This window comes from Balaenoptera musculus, chromosome 1, assembly GCF_009873245.2.
Source record: "Balaenoptera musculus isolate JJ_BM4_2016_0621 chromosome 1, mBalMus1.pri.v3, whole genome shotgun sequence".
Lineage (NCBI taxonomy): Eukaryota > Metazoa > Chordata > Mammalia > Artiodactyla > Balaenopteridae > Balaenoptera > Balaenoptera musculus.
This window is the reverse complement of record NC_045785.1, coordinates 43,360,845-43,375,450: the sequence shown is the minus strand read 5'-3', so window position 1 is coordinate 43,375,450 and position 14,606 is coordinate 43,360,845. Positions and strand designations below refer to the sequence as shown.

The 14,606-nt window shown below is 45.7% G+C and overlaps 1 protein-coding gene across 1 annotated transcript in view; it reads left to right on the top strand.

Annotated features, from left to right (window-relative positions):
- Positions 1-13,269, top strand: part of RAB3B (RAB3B, member RAS oncogene family) — a 60,662-nt gene extending 47,393 nt beyond the window's left edge. The window contains exons 4-5 of the mRNA XM_036836987.1: positions 242-366; positions 12,696-13,269. Of these exons, the coding sequence (XP_036692882.1) occupies positions 242-366; positions 12,696-12,883 (313 nt within the window). The 3' untranslated portion in view covers positions 12,884-13,269. The remainder of the gene's footprint in view (positions 1-241; positions 367-12,695) is intronic.
- Positions 13,270-14,606: the final 1,337 nt, after the last annotated feature.

The window sequence follows — 14,606 nt, the reverse complement described above, 5'->3', positions numbered from 1 at the left end:
CCCTGTGAGGAGAGGGCATTAGAGGTGGACTCCAAATAGCTGAGTGAAGTTTGCAGCCAGGGCTTAAGGGTCAGCATCTGTGACAGCCAGCAGGAGCAGAGGTCTGACTGTCCCAGGCTGAATTAGTTGACAGTATCTCGTGTGTTGCGAACCCCACTGAAGGGGCTTCTGTGAGCTTTGCAGGGTCCTTTCCAGCCTAGGAGGATGTCATTAACACTGTCATCTCTCTGTCTCTCTTTAGGGCTACTCAAATCAAGACCTACTCCTGGGACAATGCGCAGGTCATCCTGGTGGGGAACAAGTGTGACATGGAGGAAGAGAGGGTTGTTCCCACCGAGAAGGGCCGGCTCCTCGCAGAGCAGCTTGGTATGTGCACGACACGTGTGTGTGCACGGGAGTGGGGCAAATGGAGAGGACAAGTGTGTGTTTGTATTTGTGACATTAAGGATGTGCTGTGATTGTGAATTATGTGCATATGTGCTCTGTGTGTATTGTTTCATATTTGTGTGATGTACATATGGGCTTTGTGCTAGTGAATTCTAGGTATTCATTATTTATGATACATGTATATTTTGTTACATTGAATGTATAAATAATTTTTTTATAGATTTATTTATTTTTGGCTGCATTGGGTCTTCGTTGCTGCACACGGGCTTTCTCTAGTTGCGGTGAGCGGGGGCTACTCTTCGTTGCGGTGCTCAGGCTTCTTCTTGCGGTGGATTCTCTTGTTGTGGAGCATGGGCTCTAGGTGCACGGGCTTCAGTAGTTGTGGTACGTGGACTCAGTAGTTGTGGCTCGCAGGCTCTAGAGTGCAGGCTCAGTAGTTGTGGCGCATGGGCTTAGTTGCTCCGCAGCATGTGAGATCTTCCAGGACCAGGGATCGAACCCATGTCCCCTGCACTGGCAGGCGGATTCTTAACCACTGTGCCACCAGGGAGATCCTTGAACGTATAAATAAAATGTAAATTTATGAAATCCTTTTTTTAACCAGCTCCTTCCACAAAGGATTTGAGGTATCCTATAAAAATCATCATAGTATCAATACATCAATAAAAAAAATAAGTGAGACAATTGAAGCAAAGGGAAAGCAAGTGTAGGAGAATATAAGGGGAGGCCAGGGGTGAGATAAGTGTATATTTTATAAGTTTTTGGGCATGTACAAGAGTTGGGCCAAAATATTTGCTTTGAGCTTCCCAGCAACCATTGCAAAGAGGGAAACATAATCAGTTACATGGTTCAGAGATGGTCCTTAAGATGAAGACAAATCCATTATTCCAGAGAAACACTGCTCTCCACTGGCAACTGTAGAGCAGACTCTATATGCTGAATGCGACAATGTCCTTAATATCAAACATGCCTTATAGCAACTACAACACTGAACATCGTAGGCTGTGTCTTACAATTTTTCTCAATGTAAACTGATGCTTTGTTACCAAAATACAATTCACGACAAAAGTAATTGTATGAGGGATGAGACAACGTGGCTTAAGCATGCAGCTCAGTGATGCTCTGACTTTTTCCAAGGTTAAAGCACCTTGATCCTTGTGCTCCACTGAGACCCAGGTGCCTCAGGTGTGTCTCAGTGACTGCACAGCAGGACACCTACCTACACTTGCTTAAAAGAGCAGCCTTTCTTTTCTTCCTTTTTTTCTTTTCTTTTCTGTATTGGGGTTCAATGTAGGATCACCTTAGAGAAGTCTTCTTCTAGAAGAATGAGCATACTGCTTAGCTTTTAGCCAGTCTCCCAAAGTATTTCTTACAACCTAGGTGCTGTAAGTATTGAGGAATAGGGAGTTTAAAGTTATATTCTCTGCCAGTTTCTGAAGTACAGATATTTGGGCTGGTAGGTGGGAAAATTGTATAATATACAAGTGTGAATTGTGTCTTATATATATTTGTGTTATGTGTATTATGAGTAGATATATAGGAGAGTGTCCTATACTTCTTTCTTCCCTCTCCTGTTCTCCAGTGTGGACTGGAATAGAAATTAACACACTGTAGGTGCTTAATAAACACGGAGGTTGGGCCATTTGGCTCTTGATGGTTCTTGCCCCATCACAGAGGTTCTCAGGGTCCAGAATGTGCCTCTCCCCATTCTGATAGTTCACAGAACAGTAAGCATGTGGCGAAGCCCTCACATGGGTGACCTCAGGCTATCTCTTTATGTCTTCAGCCTGCCTTCCCTGAGACTCCCAGCGCTCTCCCTGGATCAATGATGTGCCATCTGTTTGAAAGGCTCTTTTCTACTCCCCATCCCCTACTTTTATCCAGCTGTTGAAAGCCCATTCAGCTTTCAGAACATCTTCACTGCTCTGAAGCCTCTTCCGTATTCCCCCAGCTTTTTTCTTTGTGCCCCCACTTAGCGTACCCCGTACATGCAACAGGCAGAGTACCCATCACACTTGGGTGCACTTGTTTCCATATTTGTCTCCAGAAAGCTCCATGAGGACAGGAAATGAGTCTTGTTTATCTTTATACCCACTGTGCCTGGCAAATGGCCTGGCAGTGAGTAAACACTGCATGACTATGTTTTGATTAAAATTTTATGGAGTCAAGTATTTGGCTACTTCATTTTACTTCATTCTAATTACGACTTCCTGAGCTCCTACTCCATGCCAAGTACTGTGCTGTGAAATAGGCTATGTTCTCTGGTCTGAGACAGAAACAGTGATCCACCTGGTGATCAGTGTTGTGATGGGGGGATGTGCCGGGGTTGTGGGAGCACAGAGGAGGCACCTATTCAGTTGGGGTCAGAGAACATGACGCCCACGCTGAGTCTTGAAGACAAGTAGGAGCAGCCAAGTGAGAAAGAAAGGCAAGGACATTCCAGGCGGGGGAATAACAGTGGCAAAGGCAAGGAACAGCACTCTGTGTTTAGGGAGCCATAAATCATTGGATTGTGTGAGTCTAGAGTAATGCTTCCCCAAGCGGGAGATTCATGTCACTGGAAGTGTGCAAGATGATTTTATGTATATATTTTGGTGTGTATTAGAAAAAATATATAATCAACATGTCAAGCCCTTAAAGTTAAACAAGACTAAGTTTTTAAAAGGTGAGTTAATTTTATATTTGGAAAAAATATAGCCAGCATGCCAGACCCTTATGACTAGCATTTTAAAAAGGTGTGTTAGTTAAACATTTATTAGGTGTTTACCATGTGTCAGGCCCTATTCTAAGTATTTAAAGTATTACTCATGTAACTTAATCCCCCTAGAACCCTCTGAGATAGGTACTTTTCTTATATCCAAGTTCTTTTTTTTTTTTTTTTAAAGTACAAACAGATTATTTTTAAAATTTATTTATTTTTGGCTGTGTTGGGTCTTCGTTTCTGTGCGAGGGCTTTCTCTAGTTGTGGCAAGTGGGGGCCTCTCTTCCTCGCGGTGCGCGGGCCTCTCACTATCGCGGCCTCTCTTGTTGCGGAGCATAGGCTCCAGATGCGCAGGCTCAGTAATCGTGGCTCATGGGCCCAGTTGCTCCGTGGCATGTGGGATCTTCCCAGACCAGGGCTCGAACCCGTGTCCCCTGCATTGGCAGGCAGATTCTCAACCACTGCGCCACCAGGGAAGCCCCAAGTTGTTCTTTTAACAGATGAGAAAACTGAGGCACAGAGAAGCTGAGTAACTTGCTTAAGGTCACACAGCTAGTAACAAGTAGAGTCAGAATTTGAACTCAAGCAGTAGTCTGGCTCCAGAGCCTGTGCTTCTAACCACTTAACCTCACTATACAGCAAATATCGTAATAATGGCTGATATATATTGAGCCAGGCATTATATGAAATGCTTTGCGTTAATTATCTCATTTAATTCTCACTATAAGTCTTCAAGGTAGGTCATGTTCAATACTCTGAAAAATTAGGCTCTTGCTCAAGGTTACACAATTAGGAAGTGGTAGAGCCAATAAAGATCTATCTAATTTATGTAGGAAAACAGATGGAAGTGAGGTTAATTCTCACTACAGGGTTTAGGAAGGTACTTAAAGAGGGCCTTAATGAATTGGTTAGATTTGGGTAGGTAAAGGTAACCCATCTCAGTCCTACACGACTTCCTGAGCTTTCCTCTACTGCTTACCAGAACTTGCCTATTTACATGTCTGTCTCTCTTGGTAGACCTCAGCAGTAGCAGAGGTTATGTCTAAAATTTTTTTTCATTATCCCAGCCACCCAGCACAGGATAGATACTCATTCACTCGTACATTTGTTTATTGAAAAATATTTATTGAGCACATACTCTGAGCCAGGTTTTATCTTGACACTTAGCTGTGATTCTTACTGTCACGGAACTAATGGGGGAAAGAAACATTAAACAAATAATTATACAAATAAATATATAATTAAAAATTGTGTAAATGGGTGAATTGTATGGTATGTGAATTATATCTCAATAAAGCTGTTAAAAATTGTGCTAAGTTCTATTTGACTTAGGACTTTCATTATGGCAAGTGATAAAATCCCAAATCAAACAAGCTTTAGTTAAAAAAATAGAATTTATTAGCTTATGAGTGCAACTTAATTGCACTATTTCTTAGCTTTGTGTATGCCTTCAGCCTCTTTCTATAGTCAGACTCTGAATGGGGAGTAAGATGGATGATGGCAGCTCCAGATTCATATCTTCCAACTTCTGCAAAAAGAGGATTCTTGCTCCCAACCACCTTATGTCAATCTCAGGGAAGACTGTGATTGGCTACCTGTGAGTCACATGCCTGTCCCAGTGGTCGTGGGAGGCAAGTATTGTAACCTATAGTCCCACCGCAGTTGTTTAAAGTAGAAGTTCCATAAAGGAAGGAATGGTGGATAGATAAAAGTAACATAAGTCCACTGGAAGTGCTATCAAGAAAGTAAAAAAGAGAGAAACCTAATTTTAGACTGGAGAGTCAAGATCTTCTGAGAAAGTAACGCTTAAGCTGAGAACTAAAGGACCAGAAAAAAATTAGGCAAAGATTGAGGGTGGATTGGGGAGGGGAGTGTTCCACATCAAGACCAGCCCTAATGTAGTTTAGAGCTGAAGATGCTCATGAGATTGAAAGACCATGTTGCAGGGACTAACTAGTCAAGGGGAGAGTAGTGGGAGATGAGGGTGGAGAGGTGGGCAGGGGCTAGATCATGCAGGGTCTTGCAGACCATGTCAAGAATTTCACAAGGATGTGATCATATGTGTGAGCAGTGAGAGAGGATGCTCAGCCTTCCTCATCCTCACCCTCTGCTACACCAACTATTAAGTAAGTCTCAGTGATCTGCTTGCCAGTGCAGTAGGGCCATTCTCTGCTTTATGGGATTCCTCTTCAGGACTCCCTTTCTTTTAGTGTTTCTCAGCTCTCTCCGCCAGAACTACTGATATGGCCAGCAACTAGCATTTATTAAAGCTTTGAGTAGCAGCAGGTCTTCTATATCCTCAAAGTTCCTGGGACATGGATGAGGCTGTAGAGTCGCTAAGGCAAGTGGATCTTTGGGAGGGCAGAGAAGTTTCAGGGACTCCTATTCCAGGAAGCATGACATGTTAGGGCCTCTACCTCTTTGTGCCGCTCAGAAAGGGGCTCCTTGTCTCTTCCTCGATCTGACTGGGAATGGGTCTAGACTAGAGCCCAGGGATGCTAGTAAAAGCGAAATGCGCTTCTGCCTACAAGGGCAGGAGAAACCTGTTCAAAATGTGGTTTGGAAACATACACATAAACACTCACTTCAGTGAGGTGTGGAGGGAAAAGTACCAGCCTAGGAGTTTGGAGACTGAAGGATTTATCCTGCTTCTGCCACTAGTATATACTGTGTGACCTTGAGCATCTTATTTCCTGTTTCTGGGTCTCAATTTTGCCCTTTTGAAAAACAGGGGATTTGGATTAGTTGAGTGGGAAGGTCTGTTCAGCTCTATCCCTCTGACTCCATGATTTCCATTCACACAATTCCCCACTCATCACTCAGTCCCCACAGACCCTTGTACATGGCCTTGCTTATTTTAGGTGCTTGATAAATGTTTTTTGGATTGGGGTGAATTGAAACCTTGCATCACTCAGCCTCATGCAGAGAAACAAAGACGTAGCTGACATTGAGAATAACTAACCTTGGTGTAGTGACTTATGATTCACAATGTGTTTTCACAACAATTCTCTTGTGGCCCTCACTCTCACTCCTAGTCTGGGAGGCGGCATTGTCTTCAGCTCCATTACACTGAAGAACCTGAGTTCATACCATTTATGTTTTCTTGCATGCAATGAGCTGTGCCACACTTCCGTGTCTTTCTTTTTTCACTTGAGGATTATGTAACTTTTCTAAGTCACACAGGTCATAGGTGGCAGGTCCAGTACTCTAACTCAGCCTTTAGACTCAAAATCCTAACGCTTCCATTGTATCATCACCCAGTGGTGTTTTCCCAAAAGCTTGCAGTAGTTTCTCTTGAAATTTCACCCTCAGTCCCAGTATTGGTGAGAATTCTTTAGATTATGTTGTGGTAACACATAACCCAAGTCAGGAGCTTGGATAATAAAGGTTTATTTCTCACTCACATTACATGCCAGCTGCAAGTCAGCTGCAGCTCTGTCCATGTCATTGCAACTCTGAGATCCAATCTGAGATGCCTAAGCCACACAAAGACTCTCAAAGCTTCTGTTGGGACTTGGTCTGCCCACATCCATTGGCCAAAGCAAGTTACATGATGAGATCTGATGTTGATTGACAAGGGAGATATATTCCTTCCACAAGGAGGCACTGCAAGCCACTTGGCAGTGGGTGGGAATATAAAATCTTCTACAGGGAGGGCAGTGAACAGTCTGCCACAATCACTGAACACATGATGGACCCTGGTGCCCTAGAGGTGAATAAGTTCCCTGCTCTCAAGATGCTCATTGACCAGGGAAACAAAATAGTAGAGAGATAATCTCAACGTCCTGTTTACTATCATTCTTCACCCTTCTCCAGCTCTGTCTCTCTCTTGAAACCACCCCCTAGGAAGTTGACCTTTTCAGGCTGTGTTTCCCAGCCTCCTGTGCCAGTGGCTTCTGGCTGGGTTTAGCCAAGGAGAGACACTGGCAAGTGATGGGAGTTGGGGAAAAGGGAAAAACCTGCATGTGTGTCTCCCCCACCCCTTGATAGGCTCCCCCTTTAGAGGCTGCTCCTCTTCTCTGACTCCTGCTCCCACAGTTTTAACTTCCTTTGGCCCCATTAATAGTTTTCTTTTCTGTTAATAATCTCTGGGTTTCTTCAGTATTCTGTTTGGCCTCTTAGTTCTTCTACCACCCATATAACCAGTTCCCTCTAGTTCAGATGTTAAGAACAGTTCCCATTTTCCTGATGGATTCTGACTGAAACAATCGTGTCAGGTGCCATGGGGGTCTAGGGGAGAGGTACATTGTATGTTCTGAGCAGTGGAGATGGGGCGGAAAGAGAAAGGGAAGGCTCTGTGCAATCAGGGATTCCACAGGTGAGTAATGAAGAGGATTAGGAGTAGGAGCTAAAGAGTAGTAGCACGAGTAAAGAAACCAAATAAGGAAGTGTCGACGTTTCTGGAGCATGGTGTGAGCCAGGAAGATGAGGCTGGGGAAGTGGACAGAGGCTGAGCCATGCCGAATCTTGGGTGTTAACCTAATGAGGCTGGATATTGGATTAATTAAACCTCTTTGAGTTCCAGTGACACAAATCTAAGTCAAAATAGCTCAAGTTATAAGGACAGGGGCATAGCAGAAACAAAATGGGAGAGAATGTTGCTGGAAATGAGATGGTTAAGAAATTTAAGAGCCAGGGTGTTGGATGGATTGTCCACCTGAAACCCAAAGTTCCTGAGAATGAGTACAAGCCTGGGTGGAAAGGGAGACAGTGAATCCCTTGCCAAAATCATCAGTGACCAGAAGGGCTTGAGTTGAAGACTGATAGAAGATGGAGATGAGGAGGTTATCAGAGCAGGCTAGAGAAGGGATTTGAACATAAAAGTAGAGGAGAAATGTTCTGGGGCAGTTTCAGGGTGAGGAGAAGCAAGTTTAGCTAGTTGTGAGTTTCTGAAAAGAGTTCTAAAGTCAAATTCAGAAGCAGGCAGTGTGGACAGAGTCAATGGAATCTGTGGGGCTGTGACAGCTGCCTTTGGACAGGATAGGTAAACAGGAGCATTTTGGGGGTGGGAATCATCTCAGATTCAATTAAGAATTGGGCCCGATTCAAGGCAGCAGAAATTCCATTGTCCTGAAGCCAATTAGAGGGAGGAAAGGACGGGGGAACAGTCTGATTAATCGGTTGTCATCTTCCTGAGCTCTCTAGATTCTCAGCTCCTGCGACTCCTCACTAACGAACCTGAGGAAAAGGTTACCATCTGGACCTACTAATGAAGAGCCTTCCAGGAGTCTGACAGTCGTTGGGTGGAGGTGCATTTGGGATTGTTCTGCTAGCAAAAGAGACCCACGAGCTGGCCAGGGCCACGCGCCAGTTACTTGAATCAGAGTTCTCACACCTTGGTTATCTTTGAGACGGCAGTGGTGACACCTCCTTGGCCTGACATATGCGCTCTCCGTGTTTGGTTACTTACTCCCTCTTCTGTCACCACTTTGAGCTTACTGCTCTAATGATAACAAACTGCTGTGGTCATTCTGGGATATACCAAGACTGGTTTTTGTCCCATTATATGTGTTTATGCGGATTCCCCTGCCTGGTGTCCTATACATGCATGTGCTCACACATATCTTTATCTAGCTGATATCTGCTTAGGAATCAGCTTCTCCAAGAAACCTTCCCTGGGCCCCAGACTCAGATAAGTGCCTCCTCTGTGCCATGACAATTCCCTCGCTCCCCACCCTTCCAGCATTTATCACATTGTCAGTGTGTCTATCTCCGCTTCTCAAGGTTAGGAACCGCAACTGATTCACTTCAGTGTCCCCAGTGCCCAGCACAGGGTTTGCCGTGCTTATTGAGATGAGTTCTCATGAACCCCACTGTCCACAGGCCCTCAACCACACCCTCCACACTCATTCCCGTCTCCCGCATCCATCTGTCCATTCATTCAGTTAACATTCACCAAGCCCCTACTCTTCTGGCTGGTACTGGAGCTCAGATGAATGAACGTGGTCCCTGCTTGGGGATCTCCTTGTCAGATGGACTTCCACCATGCAGGGTAACACGTGCTGTGGCAGAGGGAAGCACCGAGGAGGATGCAAAGCCATACCTAAGCTGAGTCCTAAAGAAAAAGTTAGTCAGGTGAAGAGTTTTGCTCAGTTCTGGCCTTAAAGACACCCATCGCCACTAACTTTTGGCAGTCTATTCTCCCTCTCCTCCCCTGCCACTCTCTCCCTCTGCCGCATTCCTGCACAGCCTCTGGTTTGCTCTACCTGGGTTATAGTGTATTCTGTCACTGTCCCAACTGAGAGTGAGACAAGGGGGCATAAGGGATAGAGCCCTGGCTTATGCCCCATCCTTGAGCCTCAGTTTCCCTATCTGTAAATTACAAGTGATAACCCTTGCCTTGCCCCCCCCCCCACAAAGTTGTTTTAAAATTGTATTTGGGAATCGTTAAGGACTATGAACGTGTGAGGGACTGACACTCTCATAAGTGTGTCTTTTCTCCACAATTGGATTTGGTCTCCCCTTGTCCCTGGCACTCAAGGCAAGACCTGGCACAAAGTTAATGTTCAATAAAGACCTGGTTTATTGATTGACCCTGAATGATGAAGAAAAGGAGGCTTTCCCCAAAGGCCCTGGGGACTGATGGAGGGGCAAGGAAGCTGGCACTCAGATGGGCTGGGAACATAAGGGAAAGGGAATTGTCATGTATTCCACATGCCAACCACTTCACAAACTTTTGTGCATTTAATTCTTATTACCACCCTATAAGGTAGGTGATATTCACCCATTCTACAGATGAGGATACAGAGGCTGGGAGAAATTAGGCAATTTGCCTGAGGTCACACAGCTGGTAGCTGACAGAGACTATATTCAAATCCAGGCTGTCTGACTTCTGGGCTTCTTCCCACTGCCCACCTGCGCAATGGGGCACGTCCTCCCCTCAGTGCCAATTACTCAGAAGGGATTGGTGATCCTGGCCTTGGCCTGTGTCCCCATCTTCATCCAAACTGATGGTTTAAGCCTATTTACTTCTTTACCTGTTTGCCCCTTTTCTAGGCAAGCAACATACTCCGTCCACTTCCCCAAACACTGTCACTTGTAACAAACCAGTCAAAGGCCAGAGAGTCAATGTTTATGATATTCATTAAGGAAAAGCTACATGCTGGAGGGTCTCTTAAGCCAACTGCGTTTCTACAGACTGAGGATAACAGCCAGCGGGCCAGCAGCTGCTTCCTTCTTCATCACATGTCCTCAATTAGCAGGCACTTCTGCACCTTGCTTTCTCAGGTCGGGAAATGGGCTACAGGAGAGGCTGTCAACCAGAGGCGGGCTGGCAGGAATTGTGAGTGCCTTCAAGCTGGCGTGGCCCGGGGAAGAGGAGCCCTGTTTGTACCTGGGGGCTTCAGCCCTCTCTGTGGACAATGGGATAATAGGGAGAAGGAGGGAGGAGGAAAGAGACCCCCCTCCTCTGTGTGAGAGGATGATAAAAGAGGGAGAAAGGGATGAAGAGGAAGTGAGAGGAGCAGATGAAGGACGAGCAGAAAGAAACTGTCATCATAACAGGCAACTTCGCACAGCAACTTATCCATTGTCTCGCTCAATCTTCCCCGGATTGCTCTCGGCAGGAAGATGCTGTTATTATTCCTATTTGACAAACGAGGAGGCTGAGACTCAGAGAGGTTAAAGTGATTCAGAAAGATGAAGTGACTTGCCCAGATTCAGACACTGTGGTAGTCAGATAAAAGCAAAGGAGGCCAAAGAGCCTTGTAAAGGAAGAAAAATATATGATCAGGGGGAAAAAAAAAAAAAGAAAAGGAAAGTGAAGGGGAGAAAAGTGAAGAAACGGGAGGCAGGGCTGTGTGTGGATGTAGGAAGTAGCCAGACCCAGATCTAAAACCAGTTTCCCTAACACAGTCACGTGACCCTGTGTGCGTTAGGTAATCTCTTAGAGCCTTCATTTTCCTTTTATAAATTGGAGATGATTATATTTACCCCACAGGCTGTTGTGAGGATTAAGGAAGACAATATCTGTAAAGCTCCTAGCATAGCATCTGGCATATAGTAGGCACTCAATAAATATTAAGGATCCCAAGGAGTATGAGAAACATAAGGGGAAAAGAAGGAGCTAACGTGGAAAAAAGGGAAGAGGGAAGCTTTTGAGGAGAAATAAAGATGGACTCAGAAGGAAGGGAAAGAGGAAGGTGGACAGGCAAAAGAGGAAGGAGTAGGCCGGCGCAGGGACGTGATGGAGAATGAAGGCTTATGCTTCTAAGGGCTGCCACCAACCTGGCCAAGACCCTCCGTTGGAAAGCAGCCGCTTTGTCTGAATCAGGAGGGCTTTGCTCGTGTCTCCTGGGACAACCAAGTTCTGTTCATTGTCACAGAAAGTACCTTCAAGGATCTCAAGGTGCAAAGCAGACAAGAATGTCTCACCCTTCAGGTGCAGTTTTTCCTGGGCAATTTGTTGGGTCCGTGTGAGGAGCAAGAGATCCAGGGTGATTCCTGGAAATTCAGGGAGGAAGAACCCCTCTGAGGGGAGATAACCCAGTGTGTCTGTGAGTAGACAGAGCAAATGAAGCTCTGCTTATTCAGTGTGGATCTTGGAGTGTCTCCCAGAACCCAGACTAGACTGCCCGGGCTGGGGTGAGTAAGAGGCAGGGGTAAGTGGAGTGAAAGCCCTGGTCAAAAAGGAAAAAGCGGGCTTCCCTGGTGGCGCAGTGGTTGGGAGTCTGCCTGCCAATGCAGGGGACGCGGGTTCGAGCCCTGGTCTGGGAAGATCCCACATGCCGCGGAGCGGCTGGGCCCGTGAGCCACAATTGCTGAGCCTGCGCGTCTGGAGCCTGTGCTCCGCGGCAGGAGGGGCCGCGATAGTGAGAGGCCCGTGCACCGCGATGGAGAGTGGCCCCCGCTTGCCACAGCTAGAGAAAGCCCTCGCACAGAAACGAAGACCCAACACAGCCATACATACATACATACATACATACATACATAAAAAGAATGTAAGCAGACAAGAATAGCATTAAAAAATAAAAAAAAAAAAAAAAAAAAAAAAAAAAGGAAAAAGCTTGGGCTTCTTATACTGGTGCCCTTGGGCAGGTCAGCTTACTTCTCTGAGCCACAGCGTGGGCATTAGTGAAATGGAGAGGGTCTGCCTGAGCCCTCCTTCCCCCAGGGGTGACGTGAGGATCAAATGAGATAATGGGTGAGATCAATGCTTTGGAAGCTGAAGTGCTGTGTACACATAGTCAAGTAGTCACTCTCAGAAAACACCTAATTATCACACACACACACACACACACACACACACCCGCCCTGTATCAGGCACAGGACTATACACTTTACATGCATCATCTTGTTTAATCCTTGAAATAATTCTATGAGATAGATAAAATTATCCCAATTTATAAACCGGGGAATTGATTCATAAAGAAAATAGGTGACTTGCCCAGGGTTACACAGCTGGTCAGTGATAGAGCCAGGATCCGTCTGACTCTAAAACCGGTGCAGGTAATACCTGCCCGGTACCCTCTCCTTGAGGCAGAATCCTCCACCCTTAGGCCTCCTTGCTTTACTCCTGAGCACTGGCTGTATTAATGCAGAGTGTTCTGGCCAGGGGGCATGAAAAGGAAGGGAAAGATCCTTACTGCTATCTCTCTTCTATCCTCAGGGTTTGACTTCTTTGAAGCCAGCGCCAAGGAGAACATCAGCGTGAGGCAGGCCTTCGAGCGTCTGGTGGATGCCATTTGCGACAAGATGTCTGATACGCTGGACACAGACCCCTCCTTGCTGGGGACCTCCAAGAACACCCGTCTCTCGGACACCCCACCACTGCTGCAGCAGAGCTGCTCATGCTAGGCAAGGCCCACTGTCCTGGTCTCCCTTCATTGTGGCACCACACCCACTCTGCTTCCCCGTTATACTCTGTCTCCCCTCAGCTGATTTGCTGCTGTTCCTTGCCTGCAGTGAAGGTGGAAGCATGCCCCTGGGGTTCTCTATGGATGGCCCCACTCACAGACACTCAGCACTAGACTAACTAGGTCACAATGTGGGCAGAGGTTCATTTTACAAAAGGAGAATCCACTTTATGAAGGGGATTCACCGCAGGGACTTGGAAAAGCGAGTCTCTTTTCTGCCTTTAAAATAAGATTTCCTCCCTTGACCAAAATTTGACACACCCACGCACACTTTTCAGGGCCTGGCCAACTGTGTAAAGTGAGACACACCTGCATAACTAATCCTTTTGAAAAAGACCTCTCCATACACAACCTGCTTGTTTCATATCAAGCTCCCTGTGGGGCTTCCTCTCACCGCTAGATAAGCCTTGTTTCTCAAAGCCCTTGCCTGTTACCACGGATGCCCACAGGGCCTGGGCAGTTGCTGTGGTGACAGGCCAGAGCTAATCTCCAGAGAGCTCAGCCTCTCTAAACGATGCTGAAGGAGCAAAGGCTGAGTCAGAAACACACTTAAAGGAAAAAGATTATCCCCTGAAAAATGTCAAAGGTTCCTGCTATATGAAAGAGCAAGTGCATGAGCTCAAGAAAGACAAAGAGAGAAAAAGAGAAACACAGCCAAGATAAAGAAACAGGTCACGAATTTCTGATTTTGCTGCTTTCCAGCAGGTTCTTAACTGTGGAACTCCATGACATTTGTCATTGGTTCTTAGACTCCCAGAATCTGAAAAATTTATAGTTGGTGGAATCCTAAATTTTACCAAGTCTCGCTAGTCAATTCCAATCTTCATGTCTCTGACAATTGGCTGTCAAGGCTCACAGCCAAATCTCTTCTAAAGCATACCTTCTAGGCAGGGATGGGAGCTCAGTCTCCACACCATCTTTGGGCATCTCTCATAATCAGAAAGTTTTCCTTGCTTTAAGCTGAAATCTGCCTCCTGGAAATTCTTCTTCCTCTTCCCACTCCATTTGTACCAGCTCTGCTGTCAGAGACTTCACAGTCTCTGCTCCATCTGCCCTGTGACACCCTTAGATGATTTGGGAACAGAAATCATGACCCCTGGAATCTGCCCTTTCTCTAAATCAAATAGTTCTAATCCCATCTGCCATTCTTCTTAGGGTCTTCTCCCCATCCTGCCCTTTCCTCCAACCCATGTTTCAATCACTCCTGAGTAGTCCAAGTGGAAAATGTGATTCAAAGCAGAATAAATCTAAGGGGGTATGACCCTGAAAAAATTGGGAAAAATGAACTCAGAAGTTCTAATCCTAACCTCATTCTCCTGAGGGTGAAAGCTTAGTTTCTACTGAAGAGCAGATGTGAAACTACTTCTGGTGGAAACCACTTAATTAAACACCCAAAGAAAACAAAAAACAAAAAACACGCCTCTGACACCAGAAACAAACTGAATGCATCAGTTCATGGTTCTAGCTTGTTTGGACACAGGCACATATTTGTTTTTTAACTGAAATAATTACGTGGAGCTAGCAATGATTCCTGAAAATCTTTCCTCCCAGCCCTGGCCTGAATCCCCAGCTTCCGCCTGCACTAACATGACACTTCAGAAGTCAGTGGGGGAGGAGGGAGAGTCTCTCCCAAGTTTTCTCTCCATTTTAAATGCAGCTTATTG